The sequence below is a fragment of the Sturnira hondurensis genome, unplaced genomic scaffold (assembly GCF_014824575.4).
Source record: "Sturnira hondurensis isolate 20B ecotype Veracruz unplaced genomic scaffold, ASM1482457v3 Scaffold0017436, whole genome shotgun sequence".
Taxonomy (NCBI): domain Eukaryota; kingdom Metazoa; phylum Chordata; class Mammalia; order Chiroptera; family Phyllostomidae; genus Sturnira; species Sturnira hondurensis.
The window spans coordinates 9,931,723-9,956,862 of NW_028090067.1; the positions used below are offsets into that span (position 1 = coordinate 9,931,723).

At 46.3% G+C, this 25,140-nt stretch overlaps 1 protein-coding gene across 3 annotated transcripts in view; it reads left to right on the forward strand.

The window, feature by feature from the left end:
* STAB2 (stabilin 2) overlaps positions 1-25,140 on the forward strand; it is a 126,300-nt gene that overhangs the window by 40,503 nt on the left and 60,657 nt on the right. For all 3 annotated transcript variants that reach the window (XM_037067805.1, XM_037067806.1, XM_037067804.1), the window contains exons 16-28: positions 864-917; positions 1,222-1,302; positions 3,231-3,383; positions 6,255-6,317; positions 9,634-9,720; positions 10,600-10,686; positions 12,059-12,170; positions 14,882-15,062; positions 16,785-16,878; positions 18,354-18,512; positions 21,050-21,145; positions 22,013-22,105; positions 24,593-24,640. In XM_037067805.1, the coding sequence (XP_036923700.1) occupies positions 864-917; positions 1,222-1,302; positions 3,231-3,383; positions 6,255-6,317; positions 9,634-9,720; positions 10,600-10,686; positions 12,059-12,170; positions 14,882-15,062; positions 16,785-16,878; positions 18,354-18,512; positions 21,050-21,145; positions 22,013-22,105; positions 24,593-24,640 (1,308 nt within the window). The remainder of the gene's footprint in view (positions 1-863; positions 918-1,221; positions 1,303-3,230; positions 3,384-6,254; positions 6,318-9,633; positions 9,721-10,599; positions 10,687-12,058; positions 12,171-14,881; positions 15,063-16,784; positions 16,879-18,353; positions 18,513-21,049; positions 21,146-22,012; positions 22,106-24,592; positions 24,641-25,140) is intronic.

Here is a 25,140-nt window from a genome sequence, read left to right on the forward strand (position 1 = left end):
GCATTACTATGATTTGATTTGCAATTGTTCACCCGGTAACTATGTCGGTGCCACTTAAGAAGCAGAGTCAGAGGCTGTGAAGCTTGCAAGTCCCAGCTCTGGCTCAGCTGGGAGACTGTGACATCCTGCAACAGACCACCACCACCACTGCCACCAGCTTCTTCCCCCAAAGACAGTGGTCCCTGGGCTCCAGGACACCCTCATGGGGGCTGCTCATCCTATTTATAGTCCCGAGACCAATTTTCCTCCACTGTTGCTTTCGTTTTCTGAAGCATGAGAAATCTCGGTAAGGGCTTTGCAAGAGACATGCCCAAGTACCCAGGGAGCTCAGAAGGGAAAGTATCCTGACCAAGCAGTTCAAACAAGGACTGAATGCTCCTCAATAATCAGTAGGTGGTTATGGCGAAAGTGAAATGGAATCATAAACGAAGGCTGTCGTGGCAAATCCAGAAGATAGCCTTGGACATCCAATGAGGTCATGGAGGAGAGTGACTGAGAGCTTGGGCTAATTCTTAGACTTATAGGCTAAGTTAACTTTGTGACCTTGGACATGTCTTTAAAATTCAGTGTTATCATTCATTGAATAACTTGATAGTAGTCCCTACCTCACAGGGCTGTTGAGGGGACTAAAGGAAATGTGCACATAATGTTTTCAGCACAGCCTCTTGGCAGAGTAGGAATTTGGTGAATATTAGCTATTGAGGGGATGGGGTTTTTCTCAACCTGGACTTCCCAATAAAGAGAGTATGGGTTACTTACTTTCCTTGACTAAGTGTCCAAAGTTATTTGAGGAGGTTCCCACAAGAGGGGGGTGGTGCTTTGTTTTCTTCATTGACTAAAGAAGGATTTTAATTCCTTTGCAGGGATCTCAGAAGCTTCTGGAACTCGTCAGACACCACATTGTCCCCTTTACCCAGGTAGGCCTTGTTTTTCCTGATATCTTTTTTTCCCTGTTTTGAAGATATCTGACCTAGTCTTAAGTTGCAATATTTGATGCTAGAAAAATAGGTGACAATTGTCCTTTTTCTGTAGTTTCAAGTGAACCCTTAGCTATGAATGATGAGCCTTCCGTCAAAGACATCTTCAAAGCCCCCAAACCCATGACATCAAAGCTCCCATTATTATTCCATAACCTTTCAGGCTGTTTTTTCTAGTGAAGACTTTATGAAAAAGTGCTCTGTGTGTTGTTCTAAATGTTTCTGTCTGTTGTTCTCGTTGCAGCTTGAAGTGGCCACCCTCATTTCGACCTTTCACATTCGGAGCATGGCCAACCAGATCATACAATTTAACATAACCAACAATGTAGGTGCAAAATTCGACCACTGGTTTCATGACTAATTTTTTCTCTTCTTATAATTATTGTTAGGTTATCCTACCTTTATACTAATTCAAAGGCTTAAAATCTTTATGATTATTTCATTCATTTTTTAGTTTTTTCACCAAATGCCTGCTGAGCAGCTACATGTGTGAGAGTCTGAACTAGATGTCAGGGGTAAAGCAGTGAAAGAGACAGGCTTCCATACCAAAAAGGAAAAGAGACTTTCAATAATGAATTAGCAACCAGTTAATTATTTAATCACAATTGTAATAAGTGCCACCAAGTGGAAGTTGAGAGGTCTATGAGAACATGCAACAGGAGGAGTCTGAGGAAGTCTGGGGGTCCAGAGGTCCTTAGTGAGAAGGTGAAGCCTTGGCCAAGATTTGAAAGATGAGTAGAGTGAACTTGGGCAAAGAAAACTAGAAGAGTGCTCTAGGCAGAAGTAAGAGCATGTGCAAAGGCCCTGAGGTGGGAGAGAACATGACTGATTTAAGAAACTCAAAGAAGGCAGCATTATCCAGCCAACTCCCTGGGGTTGTAATATCAGCAGAAGTCTGGCAGCGTAGAGATTCTGTCTCCTGTTGAATCACTGTTGGTGGTGACGATGAATGGCCACTCCACCTTTCAACAAATATATATTGAGTGCCTACTTTGTGCCAGACACCATTTTAGGTCCTGAATGTAGATCAATGAACATACAAAAGCTCTTATTATGTGGAACTTTTTTTCCAGTAAATAGGAGGACAGACAATAAATAAAAAGTAAAATATGCCACATATTAGGGAATTGGAAGTGAGAAGATAAAAAGCAACAAAGCAAGGAAGGGGACTAGAAAGCAGGGAGGGGGCTGAAGTTTTGGATAAATTGCCCAAGAAATCCTCATGGAGAAGAAAATGCATCAGCAAAGACCTGAAAGAAATGATGGGAGAAGCAGTGTGACTATTTGAAAGAGCACTCCAAGGAGAGGAACACTAAGTGCAAAGGCAAGGAGCGTGCCCGACCTGTTTGAGGAATCGGCAAGGTCGGTGTGGCAAGATCAGAGAGAGTAGAAGAGAGAGAGTTTAGAGAGGATGTCAAGACAGTAGAAGGGAGAAGGAAAGGAGGGGTCAGGGCATGCACGGCCTAAGAATTCAAGGTAAGGACATAGGCCCTTAACTTTGAATGAGCTGAGAAGCCATCGGAGGATTTTGAGCAGTGGGATGATGTGATCAGACATACACTTTGAGAGACTGATCTGGAGGCAATCCAGAAGAATGATGGTGACTCCAATTAGGGGGGTTGTAGGGATGTAATGAGAAGTGGTTGAATTCTGAAGATATTTTGAAGGGAGGTGTAACAAAACATCTGATGGGTTGGGGAAGAAAGAGAGAGGAAGCCAAGGATGAGTCCCAAGCTTTTGACTTGCGCAACCACAGCGATGAGTTGTCATTAGTATTGCAGGTGGAGCAGATTTGGGGGAAGAGTGGGGGTCAGAATTTCTCACCAATTTGTCCATTTTCTGCTCCCTTTCCTACAACATAAGCAGGAACATGTCTTAGTTTGTTTACTGATATATCACAAGGTCAATAAATGTATCTGAATGCATGTGAATGGATCCCCACCAAGAGGTAAATTAATTTGCCCCAGGTGTCATAGCAAATACATTGTGGAGCTAAAATTGTTATAACTCTTTCTAGTATGGCACCTGCAAGGTCCATTTCTGCAAGAACATCCCTGCCTGGCACTAGTCAAAAATTCATTTAACAGATTCATCTTTTCCTGTGAGCCAAGCCCTCCTAGTAGCCAATCTTCCACTCACTGAAAAGTTAGGTGAAGTTGAAGTTCTCTAGTGAGGTCACCACCATGCAGACCTACCAGAGGACCACTGGTATTCCTGAAGGACAGAATGGAAGATGTCATTGCTTCTTTCCAGGGACAGATTCTGGCAAATGATGTGGCCATGGAAGAACTTGAGGTCACTGCCAAAAATGGCCAAATTTACACGCTGACTGGAGTTCTGCTACCTCCCTCCATCATCCCAATTCTGCCCCACAGATGCGATGAAGCAAAGAGAGAACTGAAACTGGTAAGAAAACTAGGGAAGTAAATTAGGGCCCCTGAACAGCTCCACAAAGCAGACAATGTTTCCAGCTCTCACATTCCGAGGAGGCTCTTCCCAGAAGGTTTCTGTCTTCATGGAAAGGCAGGCATGAACTAAGATTTCTTTGCAGGGGTTTCCGCGGTGACAGATGCTGCTTGAGTGCATTAACTTTTCTAAAGCTGTTATAACAAATTAGCACAAACTTAATGGCTTAAAGCAACAGAGACTTATTCTCTTACACCTCTGGAGGCCAGAAGTCAGAAATCAAAGTATTAGCAGAGCCATGCTCCCTCTGAAGGTTTGGGTAGATGGGTGGAGAGGGTTCTTCCTTACCTTTTCCAGCTGCTGGTGCCTCCCAGAGACCTTTGGTGTTCCTTGTAACTACAACATTTCTCTCTCTCCCTCCATCTTTGCATGGCTTTCTTCTCTGTATGTGTCGCTGTGTGTCTCTTACTCTTCTTGTAAGGACACGAGTCATTAGATTTAGAGCCCACCCTAGTCCAGTAAGACCTCATCTTAACTAATTACATCCCTGAAGACTCAGTTTCCAAATAAGATCACATTCTGAGATTTGTACAAACATAAATTTTTTGGGGGGGGAAGGGGCTGAGCAGATTCAACCCACTGTACTTCAAAATACTTCACGAGGGATTGAAAGTAGAATTTCTTTTCAGGTGGATGCTCTGGTCTAGCCAATCAACCATCTTTCTGTACTTCTTTTTAAATATGAAACTTGCTGTTTGCCTATGTAAGTTTCTGTTTGCCTTAAAACTTCTGTTTGCCTATGTAAACTTACTGTTCGCCAGTGTACCTTCTAATGGCCTATCTTGTTTCCATAGCAACTTTTCGGCTCCACTGGTTTTAATCAGAGCACCCCAAATTTTAACATTGCTGTTACATAGGATTTTTCAGTTCCCGTGGAAAACACAACCCCAAAGTCACAGCAATAATAAGTCTGGGTATTTCTTCTCAGGACACATCAATATTGCGTCAATAATTGTCCTCAGAATGTTCTTGGAACATGTGCACTGAACAAGGAATAATGACCTCTTTTTATAGATTTTATTTTATTGATCTCTCTTTTTGTCGTGAAGGCTGGAAATGCATAGTTGAATACCTGGCACAGGCTCGTGGCTCATTGCTTTGATTCAGATTTCTTAATTAATATAATTACTTTGATATGTTTTAGGCACTGTGATGGTACTGGTCCCCTGTGCCAGCCACATACCATTGAGGGATTTGATTCAACTCTGAGAACCACTTTTTAGGAGGCAGAAACTTGGTCACTTTCCCAGCCAGTCCCTGACAGTGATTTGGGTTTGGTTCAATCCTTTAAATAAGTACTGGCAGCTGTATCACCCAGCTTCAGCCAGGACAAAGATCAGAACAGGCCAGAGGAAAACAGTCTCAACTTCTGGCCCAAAGACTAGGAAAATATGGCCTCTGCAAAGAAGAGTCAAAAGAAATCAGTAATTAGACTCCTTCAGAGCTCCTCTACCCCGAGCAGCTGCCATTCAAGTTCAGGGAAAAAAGTCTGTGGGGTCACAAGGGCAGCCCTGGGTTCAAGGTTGCCTAACTCCAGGAAGTTCAAAAGTTTGTTCTCCATCACCCAATAGGGTATAATCAAGATGTGGCTTTGAACCTCAACCGAAAGAATCTGGGAGAGGAGAAAGACCTTTGCAATAGCTGTCTTAGAAGGGAATCTTCGACCATTTTCTCTGGGTTTAAAGTTAAATCTATGTGCTCCATATGGTTTAGGGTGGTTGTGATTGTCTAGTGTAAGCACAAATGCATTCTCTGGAAAGTATTTCGGGCTAGCAAAGAACAGAAGCTCCTGGCACCTTCTAAAAGTCTCAGTTTTCACCAGGCTGAACCCATAGCTGCCTTTGGCCGTGTATGTTTGGCTTTGGGGGGGTGTGTTTTAGATTTTAGAGGTTTAATAAATAGCACCTTGTGCTTGTTAAGGTCTAGGGTCCTTGCAGGAAACAGAATTTAGCCCAAAGGTTCACATGGAGAGACTTTAATGAAGACTAACTTGGAGGGATGGGCAGGGCTAAGGGAACAAACAAGTTATGTTAGGGCATCCGGGGAGAGGCAATGGCAGGAAATCACTGCCACCTCGGGACCAAAGAGTCACGGTGGGGGATCAAGAAGGGGAGTAGAGTTACCTGGTGGGAAGAGTGGAAGAAGTGATACCATCAGGAGCTGCAGGGATGGTACCTCAGCATACAGAGAGCAGGGAAGAAATAACTTGACCTTGTTCTCCTCCTACCCATCAATATCCTGCTGGTGCCTCCCATTGACCAAGAACAATCAAAGTGGGCAAGGAAACCCAAGGGACTGTCCTTCAAGGTCTGCCTGCTGGAGCACAGAGCCCAATAGAGAAGGTCAGAGAGTGGATCTGGGAGATGTGGAGGCATACACCCCTTTCCTTGCTCCTGAATTCAGAACCACTGGAGCAAGAAGCCCAGGAGATTGAAAGGTGGAGCTTCAATGTTCAGCCTCATTACTGCTAGGCTAATTGGAGAACAAGAACTTCACCCTAACACTTTATCCTTGGCACAGGTGGACAACCAAAGGGTCCCCTGCGGGTCAGGTGCCTCTCTAGATGGCAGAGTTTATCTGTCTGACCCTAAAAGAGGGAGAGGAAGGGGCTGAGCAGATTCAGTTTCTTCTCCCACAACCTGCCTGCATTGTCTTTATTCCTTTTCTCTGAGTCAGCAGGGGATGGGGAGAGAGACCAAGAGTTACTCTAGTAGAATCCCTTTTGCAGGGAGGAAGCGTGAAGCCAGACAGGGTGGTCCCCTGCTGCCTCCTAAAGGGGCACCTGTGCTGATCCACTGTCTTTCCTTCCAGGGCACTTGTGTTAGCTGTTCCCTGATACATTGGAGCAAATGTCCTGCCAACTCTGAGCCCACAGTGAGTGTGACAGCTTCCTGAAAGCAGACATCACCCAAGTACCCCACTGGTGTGGTTTCTCATCCTTTCTACTTTCCTCTTAAAAGATGTTAACTCCAACTGGGATACTATAAGATTAGCTCTTAGCCTACCAGCTGGGAGATGGTAGAAAGACAGCCCACAGATCCATGTTCGAATCCTTACACAGTAGCCCTATGTAAGCTGCCTAACCTTTTTACTGTAATTTTTTCACCTGTATGTAATAAGAATAATAACCACCACAACAGGATTAGCATAAATGAAATACCCAAGCACAATGCCTCAATCAAGTAGCCATTCAGTAAAAGTTTATTCCTTCTCTACTTTTCCCTCTTAAATAAAACACAGAGTGTGTGTTAGGAAGGCAACACCTTACATGCAACTTCTTAGGGTCTCCGGCTGGGCTTCCGAATTAAGCTGACATAAAACAGATCAACAGGAGAAAAGCTCACAGATTTTTATACACGCAGTGAGAGGCTCCACAGGAGAATGAAGACCCAGACAAGTGGCAAAACCCAAATGCTTGTTTAGTAGGTTGAACAAAGAATGGCAATTTGGGGAAAGCAACTAGAACGTATGGGGAGGCTAACGAAAGATCAGTAATTTTAACAAAGTCTGTGTGTACAGATTTTTCTTGCCTTCAAATTCCTGTTCATAGTGACAAGATATTTCTTCTCTCTGGGTACAGTGAGGGCATCTTTTTTATAGGAGTTTTATCTCCTGTTTTCATAAAGAAAAAGAAAGCAACCAGAGGGTCCCTTTTGTATCTCCTGTTTTTCAGGTACCTTTAGCTCAAAATATCCTTATGTCAAAGTGGCATACTTTGGGGTGGCGTATTCTGCCACCTTTTATTTGTATTTGCTCTTACAAAGCATTATTCTGGAGGGAAATATCAAAAAGAAAAGACACTGGAACTAACTAAACCTTTTCAGGTTTGATTGAATTCTATACACAGCTATTGAGGAGTATAGAGCTGGTTCTGTGGGCAAAAAGACGAGTGAGATAGTTAGTTTGTTTTATCTTGCTTTTTTCTCGAGAGCTCTAATCTAAATGGAAAACGGACAGTGGTACAATTCATAATCCACGTGCCATGTGCTCTCTTGGTGACCAAAACAAAGTGTTCTAAGGTTAAGCTGATGATAGAAATGTCTGCCTATGAGTTCATCCTAAGAAAGAACTTCCTCCAGCCAGAAATTTCATTCAACACTAGAATAAATCATTAAGGAAGGTGATGAGCTCCTAATGAAATCTTATTGTGAAGCATTGCACAGAGAAACATTACGATTAAGCAGGCACAGGTGTCTGGATGTGTATTTTGCTTAATGAAGCCATCGCCCCTGAGCCCTTCAGCCTGCTGTCCACCAGGAAATGTGGGGAGGGAAGGGGAAGGAGGAAATCGCACTAGCCAGTACCACAGTGACTGCTGCGTGCCAGGCATTGTTCTAAATGCTTTACGCAGCAAATCCATGAGGTAGGTGGATTATTATCATAACCACTGTGTCATCAAAAAACTAAGGCAAAGAAATATATAGAATGCCTCACACGTCACTCAGCTGATACGTGACAGAAGCTTGATCCCACATTGCCTCAGCCCAAAGACGGAGGAGGCAGAGAAGCAAGATGAGACACTTGGGTTGGAGCCTAAAGAGCCTCAAAACTGCCCCTCCCGGGCTTCCATGATGGACACTTGGTGATTGATCCTGAGATCCACTGAGGGAACTGAGTATTCCTTCCTCAATAAACATATCTAAGACTTTAGGATTTTACAGTCAGTGAAGTTCTCAATGTTTTCTTCTTGAGCAAGAGCCTAAGATGAAGAAGTAAGCTCAACATCAATATTTATGTGACATAAAATCTGAGCCAGGGACTAATGAATGCTTCTGACAAAGTTTGAGGTGCATGATTGTCCCACTTCATGGATTAGGCAGCTGAGGCCCATGGAGACGACATGACTTGCCTCTGGTATCCTAAAGTTAGTATGTGGTAAGGCAGGTCCCATTCTCTGGAACTGCCACTGACTGGCAGAGTTCCTTAGAAAAATGACAACCTACTTGGGCCTCAGCTTCCTCATCTATAAAAAGGGATAAAAAACACTCACATGGGGTTGAAGATGGATAACCTCATATGTGTACTGTGTCCAACCCTCATAAGTTCTCACTAAATTGTAGTTCTAGAGAATTATGAGTGGGCATTGGGGTTAGAGAATGGAAGGAAGCAATTACATCTGCCCCCACCCCCAAGAGAAAATTCAGACTATCACTATTTGGGTGGGGGGTGGGTATCTTTCTAAAATTACAGATAGACTCTTTACTGACTTCAAAATTTCTACCTAAGAGGAGCTTCGGGATGGCAATTGACTGGAAGGGGAAGCCAAGACAGTCCAGGATGAACAGGAGAGTGTTCCCTGATGTCTGCCGTCCCTTGAGCAGAGNAAGTTCTCAATGTTTTCTTCTTGAGCAAGAGCCTAAGATGAAGAAGTAAGCTCAACATCAATATTTATGTGACATAAAATCTGAGCCAGGGACTAATGAATGCTTCTGACAAAGTTTGAGGTGCATGATTGTCCCACTTCATGGATTAGGCAGCTGAGGCCCATGGAGACGACATGACTTGCCTCTGGTATCCTAAAGTTAGTATGTGGTAAGGCAGGTCCCATTCTCTGGAACTGCCACTGACTGGCAGAGTTCCTTAGAAAAATGACAACCTACTTGGGCCTCAGCTTCCTCATCTATAAAAAGGGATAAAAAACACTCACATGGGGTTGAAGATGGATAACCTCATATGTGTACTGTGTCCAACCCTCATAAGTTCTCACTAAATTGTAGTTCTAGAGAATTATGAGTGGGCATTGGGGTTAGAGAATGGAAGGAAGCAATTACATCTGCCCCCACCCCCAAGAGAAAATTCAGACTATCACTATTTGGGTGGGGGGTGGGTATCTTTCTAAAATTACAGATAGACTCTTCATTGACTTCAAAATTTCTACCTAAGAGGAGCTTCGGGATGGCAATTGACTGGAAGGGGAAGCCAAGACAGTCCAGGATGAACAGGAAAGTGTTCCCTGACGTCTGCCATCCCTTGAGCAGGGGCACAAAGTTGCACGTGTCCTGGCGCAAACCCTGGCCTGTAGTCTACCCGGGTCCGACGGAGACCCACCTGTGCCAGCATGGCCTAGAGCGGCTCCTTGACATCACTGGTGAAATGGAAGTAGACTGTCTAGCGTACGTAAACGCTGAGAAGTGCCCAGGGGACCTCAAAAGGCAGACAGTGACGCTTTTTCTCATTGGCTCTCCTCCAGGCACTCTTCACACACAACTGTGTCTACACTGGCAGAACAAGGAACCTGAAAAGTGGCTGTGCCCGGTACTGCAATGCCACTGTGCAGGTGAGGAGTGCGTGCGGCCAGGCCCTCATCCTGGCCACCAGGGCTCACACAGAAGCCAGCAGGGCTGGGAGGCCCTTGGGCCTCAGGTTCTGTGCAGTCACAGGCTGCCTGGGTAGCCTTGGCGATGTCTTCCTACAAGGGAATTGAAGGGTGGGTTCTCTACAAGATAGCCAGGTCACCCCCATCCCTGTATCCACCTCACCAATGGTGCCTTCTCACTCTTAATAAAGAGCACACACTCCCACATCCGGCCCACCCTCCATCTCTGACCTGCCCCTTACCCTTATTCCCACCTGAGAGCGTGCACAACGGCCCTTCCCAGCCTCAGAATGCTCTTCCAGATTCTCTTGGGGCCGGGTTATCTTTCAAGTCTCCACTTCACTCTCGCCTCCTCCATCACCACCCAGTCCACAGTGGCCTCCCCAGTCTCCCCCGCCTCTGCCTTCACCTGCTGCCGCTTTATTATATAGTACTTTGTTTTCCCACCTCTGAAATTTCCTCATTTTTCTCCTTCTTCTCCTCCTCCCCTCTTCCTTCTCTTGCTCTCCTCCCTCCCCTCTCCCCCCTCTCTTTACTCTTTCTTATGTCTTATATCTCTTTCCTATATCTCTTCCTGATTAGACAGAACATAGACCCCTGACCACAAGGCTTCATCTGCCTTGCTCACGTGGTGCCAGAGCCAGGCAGACCCCCGCGGTCAGCCCTCAGTAGACTTGTGGCCAACAGATGCCCGAGCACCAGCCATGACATGGTGTGCAAAAGAAAAGTCGAGCTTGTGATGGGGGAGGGGGATCACGCTGTTTAGGATAATAATGGAAATTGAGGCATCGGCCCTCTGCTTTGGGTTTTAAAAAGGCCACAATGTGTTCTGTTTCTCAGACTCCACAGTGCTGCAAAGGCTTCTACGGGCCGGGCTGCAACCAGTGTCCAGGAGGCTTCGCCAGGCCGTGCTCCGGAAATGGACAGGTGATAAGGATAGTCCCTGACGCTTACCTTTTGATGGAGGCTGAGGTTGACCTTTCTGAAGTGGAAAAGTGATTTTTTAAACCGCTGAACCGAGAAATGATACAATGCCAACCACTGTCCCCAGGAAGTAAAAATAATACAGATCAGTTACTGAAAGAACAGGCATATGAAGGAATCTTGCCTGGGAAGAGGGAGTGGGGGTGGGGTACAGCACAGGGGGCAAACACAAGGCCCCTCCACTCTGTTTTATCCGCCCCACACCTTGTTTCTTCTGCCTGGCGGCAGCGCCAAGCTCTCGCTTAACTGTTAAGGAGTAGTTACATTTATACAGTCCTAAAATTACATTCAGCCCTTTGAAGGCAACGACGACGACGACGAGGCTGGTGTGGCCCCCCCACCGGTGAAAATGAGTCTGACATCCCTGGGGCACAGAGATGTCACATCTAGTCTTTGCTTTTCTTCTGCTGACGACATGACCTTGGGCAATTTGACAAAAGCTCTCTGGACTCCACTTCGTCCCGTGGGAGATAGTAGGCTTGGCTGAATCTCTAAGATTCTTTCCAGAACTAAGATTTTACGATACTTTAAAAAAAAAGCACTGCCCAGTGATTGCTTTTTTAAAACCTATCTGCAAAGCCCAGTGACACACAAAGGCCAACATTTAATTCACTTAGCTCGGAGGCCAGAGCTAAATAAACAAAGGTTAAAGATAAAAGTGTAGCAGTGATTCATATGGAAAAAGCGTAGTTCTGTGCATTTAAGACATCCATATTTTTAAATGTGCCACTTAGAAGGAGAAGGAAAAACTGCACAACCACAGGTGGGGACACCATGCAGGCGCGGAGCCGTGGGCAGAGCTGGTACCAACTATTGCTGTAGCTGGGTGGTCGGGAAGGCACTCACGCCCACTTCTAATAAATGTCGATCATTAGACACCTCGCCTTAACATGGCTGGGGAGGTGGGAAGGGGAAGTGTTTCCCACTGAAGGGAGAAACATTGCAGTGTGAAGTCACAGATCTGAGCAAGCGAGGGTCTGGTAGGAAAAACCAGTCTTGATTCTGGGGGTCGGTGTGTTGTCACTCATTGTTTGGAGATTTCCAGTTCCCCACTAGGATTCCCCAAACCCACCCGCCACTTGAATAACTGAATGACTTCCCTTAAAGTTCTAAATCCTGGATTCAGACCCCAAGCTTGTCATCAGAGCTTCCTACCTGATACCAACAGGAGTCCCAACGAGTCCCATAGAGTCATTTCAAGCAGGCTTGGATCTGAATGCCAAGAAGGCAGGTCACGCAACGAAAGGGTCCAAGACTCCTTGGGGGATGGGCATGTGTTGTCCTGACCGCCCAGGGGGCCTGTCTTTGCTCTCAGTGCCAAGACGGCCTCGGTGGCAATGGAACGTGCATTTGCCGGGACGGCTTCCAGGGTTCCCAGTGTCAGTTCTGCTCGGACCCCAACAAATACGGACCTCGATGTGACAAAAGTAAGTGGCGCTTCCAGAGCTCCCCCCCTCCCCGCACCCCTCAGCCAGGCTCCCCCTCAGCCAGGCTCCCTGCGGCACTGCAGCAAACTGATGGAGCTCCTGCTGTCCTGGGCCCCTTTGCTTGGCGAACGCCCTCACCACAGGGCTTTCCTGAAGCGCTGGGTTNGGACGGCTTCCAGGGTTCCCAGTGTCAGTTCTGCTCGGACCCCAACAAATACGGACCTCGATGTGACAAAAGTAAGTGGCGCTTCCAGAGCTCCCCCCCTCCCCGCACCCCTCAGCCAGGCTCCCCCTCAGTCAGGCTCCCCGGGCGAGCTGATGGAGCTCCTGCTGTCCTGGGCCCCTTTGCTTGGCCAATGCCCTCCCCACAGGGCTTTCCTGAAGCGCTGGGTTCTGAAACTGTAGCACGTGCCCGACGGCGGGGGCCCACCCACAGAGCTTCTGAGAGGTGGGCCTCAGCGGTATTTGAGAATTTGCATTTCCAACAAGTTCCCTAGGAAGGCTGCCTCGCGCTGGTCCAAGCACCACACTTTCAAAACCAGTCTCTTAAGTTTTTCCACATACCTGAAGTGAGAGTGGGTTCCATATCAAGGGACAGACTGGCTCCCTGCCTTTCAAGCAGTCCGCTTCCATCGGCTCCTCCCTTTGTAAAATGTGGGACCCTGGGCAAGTCAGAACGCCTCTCTAGGGCTCAGTTTCCCTGTCTATAAAATGGAGCTAGACTCCCTCACACTGTAAGTACCAGTTATAAATGGAAAGCACCTGCCTTAGAACAATGCCTAGCACGGAGTATGCACTGTAAACTTGCTAGCGCTTATTATTAGCTATTGTGTTGTATTACTTTCTATTATCTGTTGCCACTGTTACTATCATTCTCAGTTCAGTGGCATAAAATGTCAAGAAGCTTATAAAAAATGCAGAAAGTTCCACAACAATAGACAATGGAAAGTGCAATTACATAACCTTAGAAAAGGCACTGTGTTCTTTCAAATGCCAGTATGTGTAAATTATGTATATAAATACATTTAGATACATACTTCTAAACTAAGATTAGAATTTAACAAGAATAAAGGGAATGGACCAGAGCTGGCAGTGAAGTCAAACCCAGCTGAAGTTAAATTCCCGCTGTGCTAATTACTGGCCCTACCACCTTAGAGAAAGTCTCTCGCCGACCCTGTTTTCCCACCCATAAAATGAAACTAACACCCGTACCCACCACACGGACCACTGATTAAGTCAGACCACCGTACTTTAAGGATTTAGCACAGAGCTTGCACCCAGCAAATAATCCAAAAAAAAAAAATGAAGCCATTCTTACCACTGTTACTAGTAACTTCACTCATTTGTTATAAAATGCACAGCCCTTCCCCCCTGACCTTGTTTTGACCTTCACAACTACCTTGGAAAATGGACAGGAAGCCAGAGCACAGGCAGGCAGGCAGGGCTGCTGATCCTAGCTCAGTGTTCTTTTTGCCAAATGAGTCTTCTGAGAAAAGAAAAATAGGGTTTATTCCAAAGCCTGCCAACGCTGACATTCCTAGGAGGCCAGCCGGGCAGAGGTGCAGGGCTTCCTGTGTGGACGACTCTCAGCCCAGGTCTGGGGCTGCCTGCCATCTCAGGCAGGGAACCCTCCTTTCCAGGGTCTTGTTTCTAGCAAATTAAGCCCTGACTTGCTTTAAAGTTTATGAAAAGTCCTTTTTGTTTTAAATCCAGCCATGCTGTTTCAGCCCCTTCACCGTGTCTCTCTTCCCTCTTCTGGATGTTGGCTCCAAACATGAAAACTAATTTCTCCCCCATCAACCCCTTCAGGGGCAAAGCCACAGGTTCCTTCATTTCCGATCAGTTTTGAGCCCCTAAATCTTTGCCTCCTGCCCCTGAGAATCATCCCCTCCTGTAGGTGTTGGAGCCCGAGTCTGATGAGCTGGCTCACGCTGCAGTTCTTAAATATCTACAACCAAAAGCAAAGTAAGCAGCTCAAGTTTAAAATGACAATGGGCATGTGGCCATGTCAGTGAATCTATTTGTGCTAATACATGATCACTAACAGAAACGGACTTTGAAGGCCTGAGCTCAAGTCCGTGCTTGGGAACTGAGCAGCCAGTTAGGTGATTTGCTTTGCTTCTCTGGGCCTCAGTTATCTCATCTGGAAAACAGGGATGATAAAAGTACCTATCTCCTGAGGCTGGTGGCTATTAATGAGATGGTACAGGTTAGATGCTGGCCCCCTGCCTGGAAGAAGGCCAGCATGCAAATATTGGCCACCATCACCACTGGTTTGCTGTGACGGAGAGTGAAGAATAAATAGGTAAGGTGGAATCAGAGGCTGGGCTGGCATGAGAAATCACTTCTATTTTTTCCAGAAGGTCCTCAAAAACAGGTGAGGCATTTCCAGACTAAACTCTCCAACCATGAAGTGGGTGAAAATAGAGTTCCTTGGTGGCCGTTACACCACAGCAACCCGCCCTGGGTACCCCCACCCGTACATATAGAGCAGCTCTGGGTCCAAGTTTTTCTCATCTCGATGGGACAGTCAGCCTCACCAAGAGACCCTAAGAAGCAGCACCCCAAGCATCCCCTGCTCTGCCTCAGGTCCTCCTCTGACAGGAGTGAGCGGAGCACCAGGGGAGCTGGCCCCTGTCTTCCACGACCCATGTGCCCCAAGGCTAAGCTTGCCCCCCAAGCCCTGAATGTCACTCTTCCTTCTCTTTCAGAATGTCTGTGCCTTCACGGGACGTGTGATAACCGGGTAGACAGCGACGGGGCCTGCCTCACCGGCTCCTGCAGGGAGGGCTCCTCGGGGACATTCTGCCACAAGCAGACCTCAGCCTGTGGGCCCTACATGCAGTCCTGTCACATCCACGCCACCTGCGAATACAGCAATGGGACAGCAAGGTAAGTCCTAGGGAAGGGGGGGCCCCACCCTTCGTGGCCGGTGGCCACTGTGTTACCTGTAGACAGACCCAACCCATACACTGAGGCCTGTTCTCTCCAACTGCCAGTGTGGCTTTTGTGGAGGAAACCGCAAAGTAAGCTGGGTTCGAATTGCTGTTCTCCCTCCTTGGAAACCTATCAGCTGTGTGACCTTGGGCAAGTTACTCAGCCTCTCTGAGTCCTGCTTTCCTCAACAGTGCAGTAAGGGTGATGCCACCTATCTGGCAGGGCACTTGCAGAAATTCTAAGGACACCCAGCACCAGGGCTAGCACATCATGGATGTTTAGTCGTGGAAACTACAATTATTATCATCACGTACGTGAAGGAAGTAAAGAGTTGTCCGCCAACATTCCGAACCTTTAGAAACATCTTTGCTTCCTAAGGCCCTTGATAATAGCTCCCCTGTTAAAGGCATCTTACGAGAAAGTGGGTCCTTGGTCGTTGGGTCATTATTTATGTTACCTTAGTGGTAACATCCTCAGTGGGCCTGGAGAGAAAACTTCTTCCCCGGGCATATTTGGTTCAAAGTCAGTAAGCACCCCCAAAATATTCTAGAAAATGCAGAGCATGTCTGGGTTCTCAGCCTTATTTTTATAGCACTTTTCCTAATTCCTAATTACATAGCCACGTGCTCACCTGTTGCGGCCTGTGTCCCCCACCAGACTGTGGGCAGCCTGGGGCCAGCGACTGTCTTTTCTCTTCCACAGTTTACAGAAATGCACCTTCCAGGGGGTGAGGATCTGTCTCAGTGCACGAGGCAAAAACCACAAGTAATCAAAGTTACCCTTAAAACCTCCTAATCACCCACAAAGGACTGTGAACATAGATCTGTATAGACTATGTAAACTTAAGTTCAAATCAGCATTGGAACAGTTCTACCTACATCTTCACTGAGGCACCAGATAAAATACTAAGTTTCTCTGGGGCCTTGACACATGAAAAATAGTATTTTTCTTTTTTGTGAGCACACAATCTGCAGCAGGAACATGGACATAAGACGGACCCACAGGGGAGTCCCAGCACCCATCAAAAAGCCCCCAGTAAATATTGGCTGAACAAATGGCCCCACATTTAGTAGTTGAAGCACCCTGGTGGAACGTTTTGAGAAGAGTGTCTGAGAGGATAAGGGGTCAGGAAACCAATCCAAGTCACGGAATGAGGCACCTGAGAATGTTGTGTTTGCGGGGGGAGAAACGGAGGGGCCAGAAGAGGGAAAGGGGAAGCCTCGCGGGACTGTCTTTGCACGGAGTTTAAGGACTGTCGCATAGAAAAAGGGTAGAGTGGTTTTCTGCCAGATCAGAGATAGTAACTAGAATTACGAAGAGGCAGATTTCGGTTCTGTTTGCGCAGAAAAGCTGGCAGATGCTGAGCCTTGTAAGGGGCTAACTGCTCCACATGCATTAAAATTAGCTCATTCTTAGGAGGGAGGTGGAATGATCAGGGCCACTTTCCAGATGAGGAAACGAAGTCTCCCAGAGGGTAAGAAACGCACCCAGGGTCACATGACTGCCAAGAGATGAGGCCCGCATTCCCACCTAGGTCTGTCTGGCTGCAGACCCCAGAAATTCCTACAAACACCATGGTGCATAGGTCATGCCCTGAACCGCAGGCTGGCTGGCCGCCTTCTGGGGGGTTGGTGCTTATATTTCTGGGGCTGACTGTGTGCATTCCCCTTCTTGCAGCTGTGTTTGCAAACCAGGATACGAAGGGGACGGAAGCCTCTGTTCAGAGATGGACCCTTGCGTGGGATTAACCCCAGGGGGCTGCAGCCGCAATGTGAGTGTTGGGCTTGTATTTCTAAACGGCCTGGCTTGGGGGTGAAATCCTGAAGGAAGGACTTCCAAAAGGCAAGGTCCAATGGCTTTTCATCACATGAAGCACATTTGTTTAAACTTTGCATCTTAAAAATGATGCCAGATACCTTCTATGAGGCTCCACTTCCTAAGTCCACATGTGTACCGGGGTGGGACTCTTAAAAACACAGCCTGAGAATCAGCTATTGAGATCATTAGTATGAAACTCATGCCCTGGCTGGTGTGGCTCAGTGGATTGAGTGCCGGCCTGTAAACCAAAGGGTCACTGGTTTAATCCCTTGTCAGAGCACATGCCTGGGTTGCGGGCCAGTCCCCCGTTGGGGGCGCACAAAAGGCAACCACACATTGATGTTTTTCTCAGTCTCTTTCTCCCTCCCTTCCCCTCTTTCTAAAAATAAATATTTAAAATATTCAAATAAATAAATAAATTATTGATTCGGATGCTACATCTTCCAAGCAGCTCTACTGTATGCAATCTCACACCCCCACCAACCCAATGAAGCAGATTTCATAACCCCCATCTTACTGGTTTGGAAACTGAAGCTTGGAGACATTAAGTGACTTGCCCTAAGTTCTATTATCGTGGGGGGGTAGCCCAACCCACCACTGCTTTCACTAATGCCTTCATCCCTCACTCACCATTGCTTTCATTAATGCTTTTTGAATAGGACCACCACCACCTGGCCATCCTCCCCTTCATCCCTCACCCACAGTTTAATAACTGGTCTCCCTGCTGCCTCTCTTGCCAACCCACAGCCAGAGTGGCCTGAAGTTGATTAGATCATGTTTCTCCCATGCTGAGAGCCCCTCGGTTGCACCCGCCCCCCCAACACACACACACACACACACACACCCGCTCTGAGGATGAAATCAAATGCAAATCCCTCACCCCAGCCCAGGAGACTCCCCTTGGGCTACTCCCACCCCCTCTGACAGCCTCATCCCAACAACTTACCTTGCATTTCTCCCCCCCTCACCATGTTTTTTGACCTCCTAGTGTGGTCGGCCTAAGAAAAGGTACAGTGATTAGAAGCTTGGTCTTCAGTGTCATGTAGACCTAGGTTTGTGCCTCCTTGTAGCTGTGTGACCTCAGGCAGTTTACTTAGCTCCTCTGAGCCTCTGTTTGCTTATCTGCAATAATAATACTTTCCTCAAAAGTGGCATACACCTACAAAATATTAGGAAGAGTCCTTAGCTCAATAAAATGACAGTAATGTTAGTGGCGGCCATTAGCTGGCCAACTCCAAGCAATTTTGCTCTTTAAACCATCTCATCTTTTCTATTGATCTCAATGCAAATGTATGCTTTAATTATTTCCATTGGATTCCACACAAATATGTGTTTCTAGAATGTCCCTCAGAAGACCCTTTTCTGCTTTTAGAATCACGTGGCTGGCCTGAGTTTTCCAAAGTCTTGCTTCCTTATTTCCTCCTGCAGGCAGAATGCATCAGAACTGGCGTGGGGACCCACACCTGCGTGTGCCAGCAGGGATGGACGGGGGACGGTCGGGATTGCTCAGAGATCAACAACTGCCAGCTGCCCGGCACTGGCGGCTGCCATGACAACGCAACCTGTCTGTACGTGGGCCCTGGGCAGGTAGGTGCGCGGGTGTCAGAGAGCAAAGAAGGCTTCGTTCTCTCTCGACAGAGACGTGCTTCTGGGAACCGCCAATGTTTCTATGACCTTGGTTTGGGGAGGCTTTTAGTATTCTTATTTTTTAGATTCCACATTTAAGTGAGATCACTCAGTATTTGTCTTTCTCTAACTTACTTCATTAACATAATGCCCTCGAGGTCCATTCACATTTTTTGCAAATGGCAAGATTTTATTCCTTTTTGTGGTTGAATAATATTTCTGTGCACGCAAGTGTGTCTTGCGTTTTCTTTATTGTTCATCTGTCAATGGACACTTATGCTGCTTTCCGTATCTTGGCTAATATAAATAATGCTGGAGGGAACATGGGGGTGCACATAGCTTTTCTAGTTAGTGTTTTGATTTCTTCAGATAAATACCCAGAAGTGGAATTGTTGGATCACAGGGTAGTTCTACTTTTAATTTTTTAGTAACCTCCATACTTTTTTTCATAGCAGCTGCACCGATTTACATTCCCATCAACACAGCACCAGGGTCCCCTTTCTGCACATTGTCACCAACACCTGTCATTTCTCGTCTTTTTGGGGATAGCCGCTCCCATAGATGTGTAGTGACCACTCGTTGTGGCTTTGATTTGCATTTTCCTGGTGATCAGTGATGTTGACCATCTCTTCGTGTGCCCACTGGCCATCTCGTGTCTTCTCTGAAACATGACTATTCAGATCTTCTACCCGTGTTTTATTTAGATTGCTTAGGGTTTTGCCACTGAGTTGTATGAGTTCTTTATATTTTTATATTAACCCCTTATCAGACACGACTCACTAATATTTTCTCCTACTCAATGTGTTGTCTTTTCATTTTGTGGATGGTTTCCTTTGCCGTATAAAGCTTTTTAGTTTGATGTTGTCACACATTGATTTTTGCTTTTGGTGCCACGTAGGTACAATTATTCATATTTCTTATGAAAGAGGCACAAAGAGGCTAAATACTTTACTCATATTACACAGACCATAAACCATGGTGTGAGATTCGCACCCAGTCTGACTCCAGGGCTGGCCTCTCAATCACACCCTTGGCCATGCTTTGCATTTCTGTGGCACTGCAGTCTGTCAGTCACTCTCACTTAGCCTCATCTAAGGGAGACTGAGGCAGAAAAAGCTACTGCTTAGAAATGTATCCAATCCAGGAGAGGCGGTGACAACTGCACTAGGATTGCACCCACGGAAAAGTACTGCTCAGGTGGCTCAGTTGGTTGGAGCGCTGTCCCACACAGCAAAGAGTTGCAGGTTCAATTCCTAGTCAGGGCACATACCTAGGTTGTGGGTTCAGTCCCTAGCTGGGCACATATGAGAGGCAACTAATCAGTGCTTTCTCTTCCTCTCTCCCTTTCCCTTCCTCTCTTTCTAAAATATCAACAAACATATCCTCAGTGAGTTTAAAAACAACAAAATTCTTTTTGACTCACCTGAGTTGCCAAATTGTATTAGAGAAAGAAAAAAGATTTCTCAGTATATGTATTAGTTTGCTACGGCTGTCATAACAAAGTGTCACTAACTGGGTGGCACTGAAGAACCAAACTCTATTGTATCACAGCTCTGGAGGCTAGAAGTCCAAGGTCAAGGTGTTGGCAAGTTGGGTTCCTTCTAAGGGCTGTGAAGAAGAATCTGTTCCACACCTGTGTCTTAGCTCTGGGTGGTTTGCAGGCAATCTTCGGTGTTCCTTGGCTCATGCACACATCAGCGTGATCTCTGTCCCCACGTTCACATGGCGTCCCCCCTTTGTGTGTGTCCATATCCAAATGTCCCCTTTTTATAAGGACACAAGTCATGCTGGATTAGGGACCAACTTTATTCCAGTATGACCTCATCTTAACTGAACTAATTACATAGTAACAATCCTCTTTCCAAATAAGTTCACATTCAGAGGTACTGGTTGTCCATGTAGAGGTGGTGCCTCACTCAGATTCACCTGCTCAGAGGGGATGTCTATCTTACATTGCGCAAAGTGCCTTCTAGTCTAGCAATGGTCCTGGGCACGGAGCTCCGCCAAGTGGCTACCTCACGGCTCCCTGAATCTTTCCCTCTCAAATGAGGGGGCCGACTTTTCCACTGTGATGCTCCTTGGAGTCTAAGTTTTCTGGGGCTCTCCACTTGGTCCTCTTTGGGTAATAAATTCAAAATGAGCCCTGGCTGGTGTGGCTCAGGGTGCACGTCTGGATTACGGGTTCAGTCCCCAGTCAGGGCTGGTGCAAGAGGCAACCGATCAATGTTTCTCTCTCACATCGATGTTTCTCTCCTTCCCTTCCTCTCTCTCTAAAGCCAATATACATATCCTACAATGAGGACAAAAAATAATTAAGGGACCAAGAAACTGTCAGACTGAGAAATTCAATGTGGAATAGGGATGATCAACAGCCTAGACTCTGGAGTACAACCAAGAGCTGTGGTTTCCACAGTTCATTTCTCAGTACCACGTGAGGTCATGACATGGAAGGCAGTTGTTGTCCGTAACGCCCTTTGGCTCTGTTCTTGGAATTACAGAGTGAGTGTGAGTGCAAGAAAGGGTTCCGAGGCAACGGGATTGAGTGTGAACCAATAACTTCATGCTTGGAACAAACTGGGCAATGTCATCCCCTGGTGAGTTTCTTGATTTCTTTTATTCTTACCAAAAAAAAGTACTTGAGAAAGAAAGTTAGGTTATTTCTTATGTGAGCCTATAGATGGAAATGGAATCTCTCTCAGCACCAAAGGCTGTCCCTAAGCAGAACAGNTGAGTGTGAGTGCAAGAAAGGGTTCCGAGGCAACGGGATTGAGTGTGAACCAATAACTTCATGCTTGGAACAAACTGGGCAATGTCATCCCCTGGTGAGTTTCTTGATTTCTTTTATTCTTACCAAAAAAAAGTACTTGAGAAAGAAAGTTAGGTTATTTCTTATGTGAGCCTATAGATGGAAATGGAATCTCTCTCAGCGCCAAAGGCTGAGATCAATGAGATCTGAGATCTGAGATCTCAGGTCTGAGATCAAGGCTAAGCAGAACAGGAGTAATTATTGTAGCTGCCACTCCATTCCAAAGCTTGGAAGAACCAACATATGATTTCCAGATAAAATACCGGACTCCCAGTTAAATATGAATTTTAGACACATGATGAATCTTTTTGCAGCCACAAGTAATGCCCCCAAGTATTACATGGGACATACTTATACTAAAACGTATTTGTTTATCTGAAGTTGAAATTAGCTATGTGTCCTGTGGTTTTTCTTGCTACATCTGGCGGGATGAAAAAGAAAAGGAATTTAACTATGATTAAGTAAGAGCTGCCCCAAACATGCAGACTGGAGCCTTTCATTGCAACCTGGAAGGGTCCGCTGGTCACTTCCACCATCTTTCAACCCCAAATTTGTAGTTCTCAACTTAGATGGAGCCTGGTGTCTCACAGATGTAACTCAGATTGAACTCTTTGGTTAGAAAATCAGGCCATTATTTCCATCTTCATTTTATCAGGCAACGTGTCAGGTTAATTCTGGCATCTGGAGCTGTGTGTGTCGAGAGGGCTATGAAGGAGATGGCTTTCTGTGCTATGGAAACGCCGCGATGGTAAGTCCTCGGAGATGAACTCCAGCACAGAATGATGAAGACAGAGCTCATGTTTACAACGCTCTGAGCTCAGATGCCTTTAAAGTGCTGTACAAACCAGGTGCTCTAGGAGATTTTATACAAAATAAGCTGCTTCTCCCAGATGGTATATATGGCCCATGGGTCATATGTTTTATACAGGCTGATAGGAGCAAACTTTTATTTTGCACCTGCTGTGTACCCAGCTGTCCTGGCTTCCTTTTCTGGTCATTCTACCTCTTTCCATTCCCAAACTTCCTAAATGGACAACTCACTGACTCCCCTGAGCTCTCAGTGTGCTCCTGTCTGGGTTATGCGCCCCTTTTGGTACCCAGAGCACCCTGCGCTCACCACCTCTGGGGTGTGTGTGTGTGTGTGTGTGTGTGTGTGGACACTTTCCATATACCAGGCATCTTACTAAGTCCTTAACATGCAGGAACCCCATTTAAACCTCAGGGCAACCTCTGAGGCGAAGGCTACTATTAGGACCATTTGACAGATGAGGAAACCAAGAGGCTGAGAAAATTTGCCTGAGCCCCTCAGATGCAAAGTGCAGAGCCCCAGCACTTGCCCACATGGAGGGTACTCTAGCAGTGTAGCTCCTGTCATGTCAAATTGTCATTGCTCTGTCCCCCCTCCAGTGGGTTCTAAACCATTGAGGGCCCGTCTTCACCTTGGTTCCTACTTCACTCCCATGGTTTATAAAGATTTGTTGAAAAGAAAAATACAGTGAATTAACAAATTTTTTCATCACTTATTTTTTGATCAAGTCATCACAATTTGGTTCTTGTCCTTCCTCTCTGCTGAAACCACTGATCTGGCAAACCAGGACCTGCACCCCACCCAAACTAAGAGCCTCCCCCAGGCTCGGGTCCTTGTTCCCCAAGGCTGGCTGTGGCGTCGGGTCCTTGGCCTCTCTGCCTCTCCATGGTCCTTTCCACCCTTCACTTCCCACTGCTCCTTCTATTCACCCTGCGGGGCCCAGGAGCTGTCTCCTGATTCCCAGACCATGGAGAGTAGACCTGACGTTTTTTCTGCACCGTCCATGGGCCTCATTTCCTAAAACCTTAAAAGCTTAACATCCTGCATTCACAATGTCCCTCTCCTTTCACAGAACATGAGGTGATGTCCAAATCCTCAGCCTGGTGATCTGGGCATCTACAGGCTCAACTCACTTTTCCTGCAAGTAACTGAGCTCCGCTGTGGCTATTCCAGCTGCATGACAGCTCTGTTCCCTCTCACAGGGACCAGCCTCTGGTCTTCCTGCCATCAGTTCAGGTCCAACTTGTGCCACTTTTTCCCTTAAAGCTGCCCCTTGATGGAATTACCTGACCATCTCAGCTCTTGTACTTATCTGTTCACTAATTTACTTTTTAACAGGTATTAACTGACTGACTTAATAACCTCAACTACTATCAAAAAGAAATTGAGATAGCCCTGAGATTTATTGTCTTTATGAAATTTGCACATTATCATTGTTATTGCCAGTTTCATGGTGTTTAATGGTTTAAAAGTGCTTTTTCAAACATGAATGCATATAATATTTATAATCCCAGATACAAGGCGTCATCCTGGTCATTGCTCGGATTAGTCACTGAGCTTTCAGAGCAGTTCAGTGACTTGCCCAAGATCACACTGCTAGTAAATGGCAGGCCTGGGAAAAGAAACTGGCCTTTTTTAACTCAAAGTCCAGAGCTTTCTTTCCTCTAACACATTCAATATCACTGATCCACTGGCACTGTTGATTATCTTTTGAAGTCTCAAGTTCTCACTTCCCTAGAACAACTGTAAGTTGGATAATGGCAGAAGCCACCTTTTCCCTCCCGTTTCTCATACCCTCCCTGCAGACCAGCCTGGTACCCCAATTGTGCATCCGGCTTATATATTCATGAATAAATTCCATGGGATACATTAACAATAAGCCTGTCCTTCATGCCAGCCTCTTTCTAAGCACTTTAAAAGCATTAACTCCTCCAGTTTGCACATCACCCCTCTGAGTTGGAGCTTTTATTTTCCCTAATTTACAGATGAGAAAACTGAGGCCCAGAGAAATTACGTCACTTGCATGGAGAACTTTCGTTCCATGTTCCAAGCCACTACTCAACATTGACTCTGAAAGGGGGGTCTTTACTGAGCTCTGTGGCCCTCCCTAGGGTTGGGTGGCCATGTCCTTACAACCTAAATTCAGGTGCTTGTTCCACTTGCCCTTCCTGGAATTACTGCTTTAGCTCAAATACAGAGAACAATAGAGCCCCTGGGCCTGAAAGAAACGAGCAGCCCTGGCAACAAGGAAATTGAAGGAGCTGGGGAACCATTCATGTCAGATCAAGGAGGCCGGCAAGGAAAACGAGCCTCGCACGGGCAGGCCAAGGGCAGGCTACCCAGAAACGGGCTGTGATTACATTTCTCATTGTTCCTTCGCTCACATTCTCTCTCCTCTCTCCCTCCCTCCGTTGCACAATGAATAAGGAATTGTCGTTTCTCTCTGCGGCAGCTATATTTAACCAGTGGATAAATGTGAGTACCTTTGTTGGAATTTAACAGTGGGAATATACATAATTTTAGAAATTTGGAATGCATATAATGAAAAACTAAAAATGCTGCTGGAATGAAGAGGGAGGGCCATTGTCCAGAGCAGAGTTTCTCAACCCCAGGTGCACTTTAGAATCACATGGGGCACGTCTTTGAAAGAGCCATGCCTAGACACCCCCCTCGGACAATGATTTGACCGGCCAGAGGTTTGCCCTGGGGGCCAGGGGATTCCCAGGGGATTCTAATGTGAACCAGGGCTAAGAACTTCTAGTCTATGATAGCTGGGGTGGTCAACTTTTCAACCAAGTCAAATATACATGTATAGCTTCATTCATGACAGGTCTTTTTTAAAAAAGTCAACATAATTCATCACACTAACTCACTGAGTTAGAGCTGGGACTCATCATTGCAATCTGGAAAACTTCGTGGGTGCCCGGAAAGTTCTATAACAAAGAATCTAGTCCCCACCCTACCCAGTTGTCTGA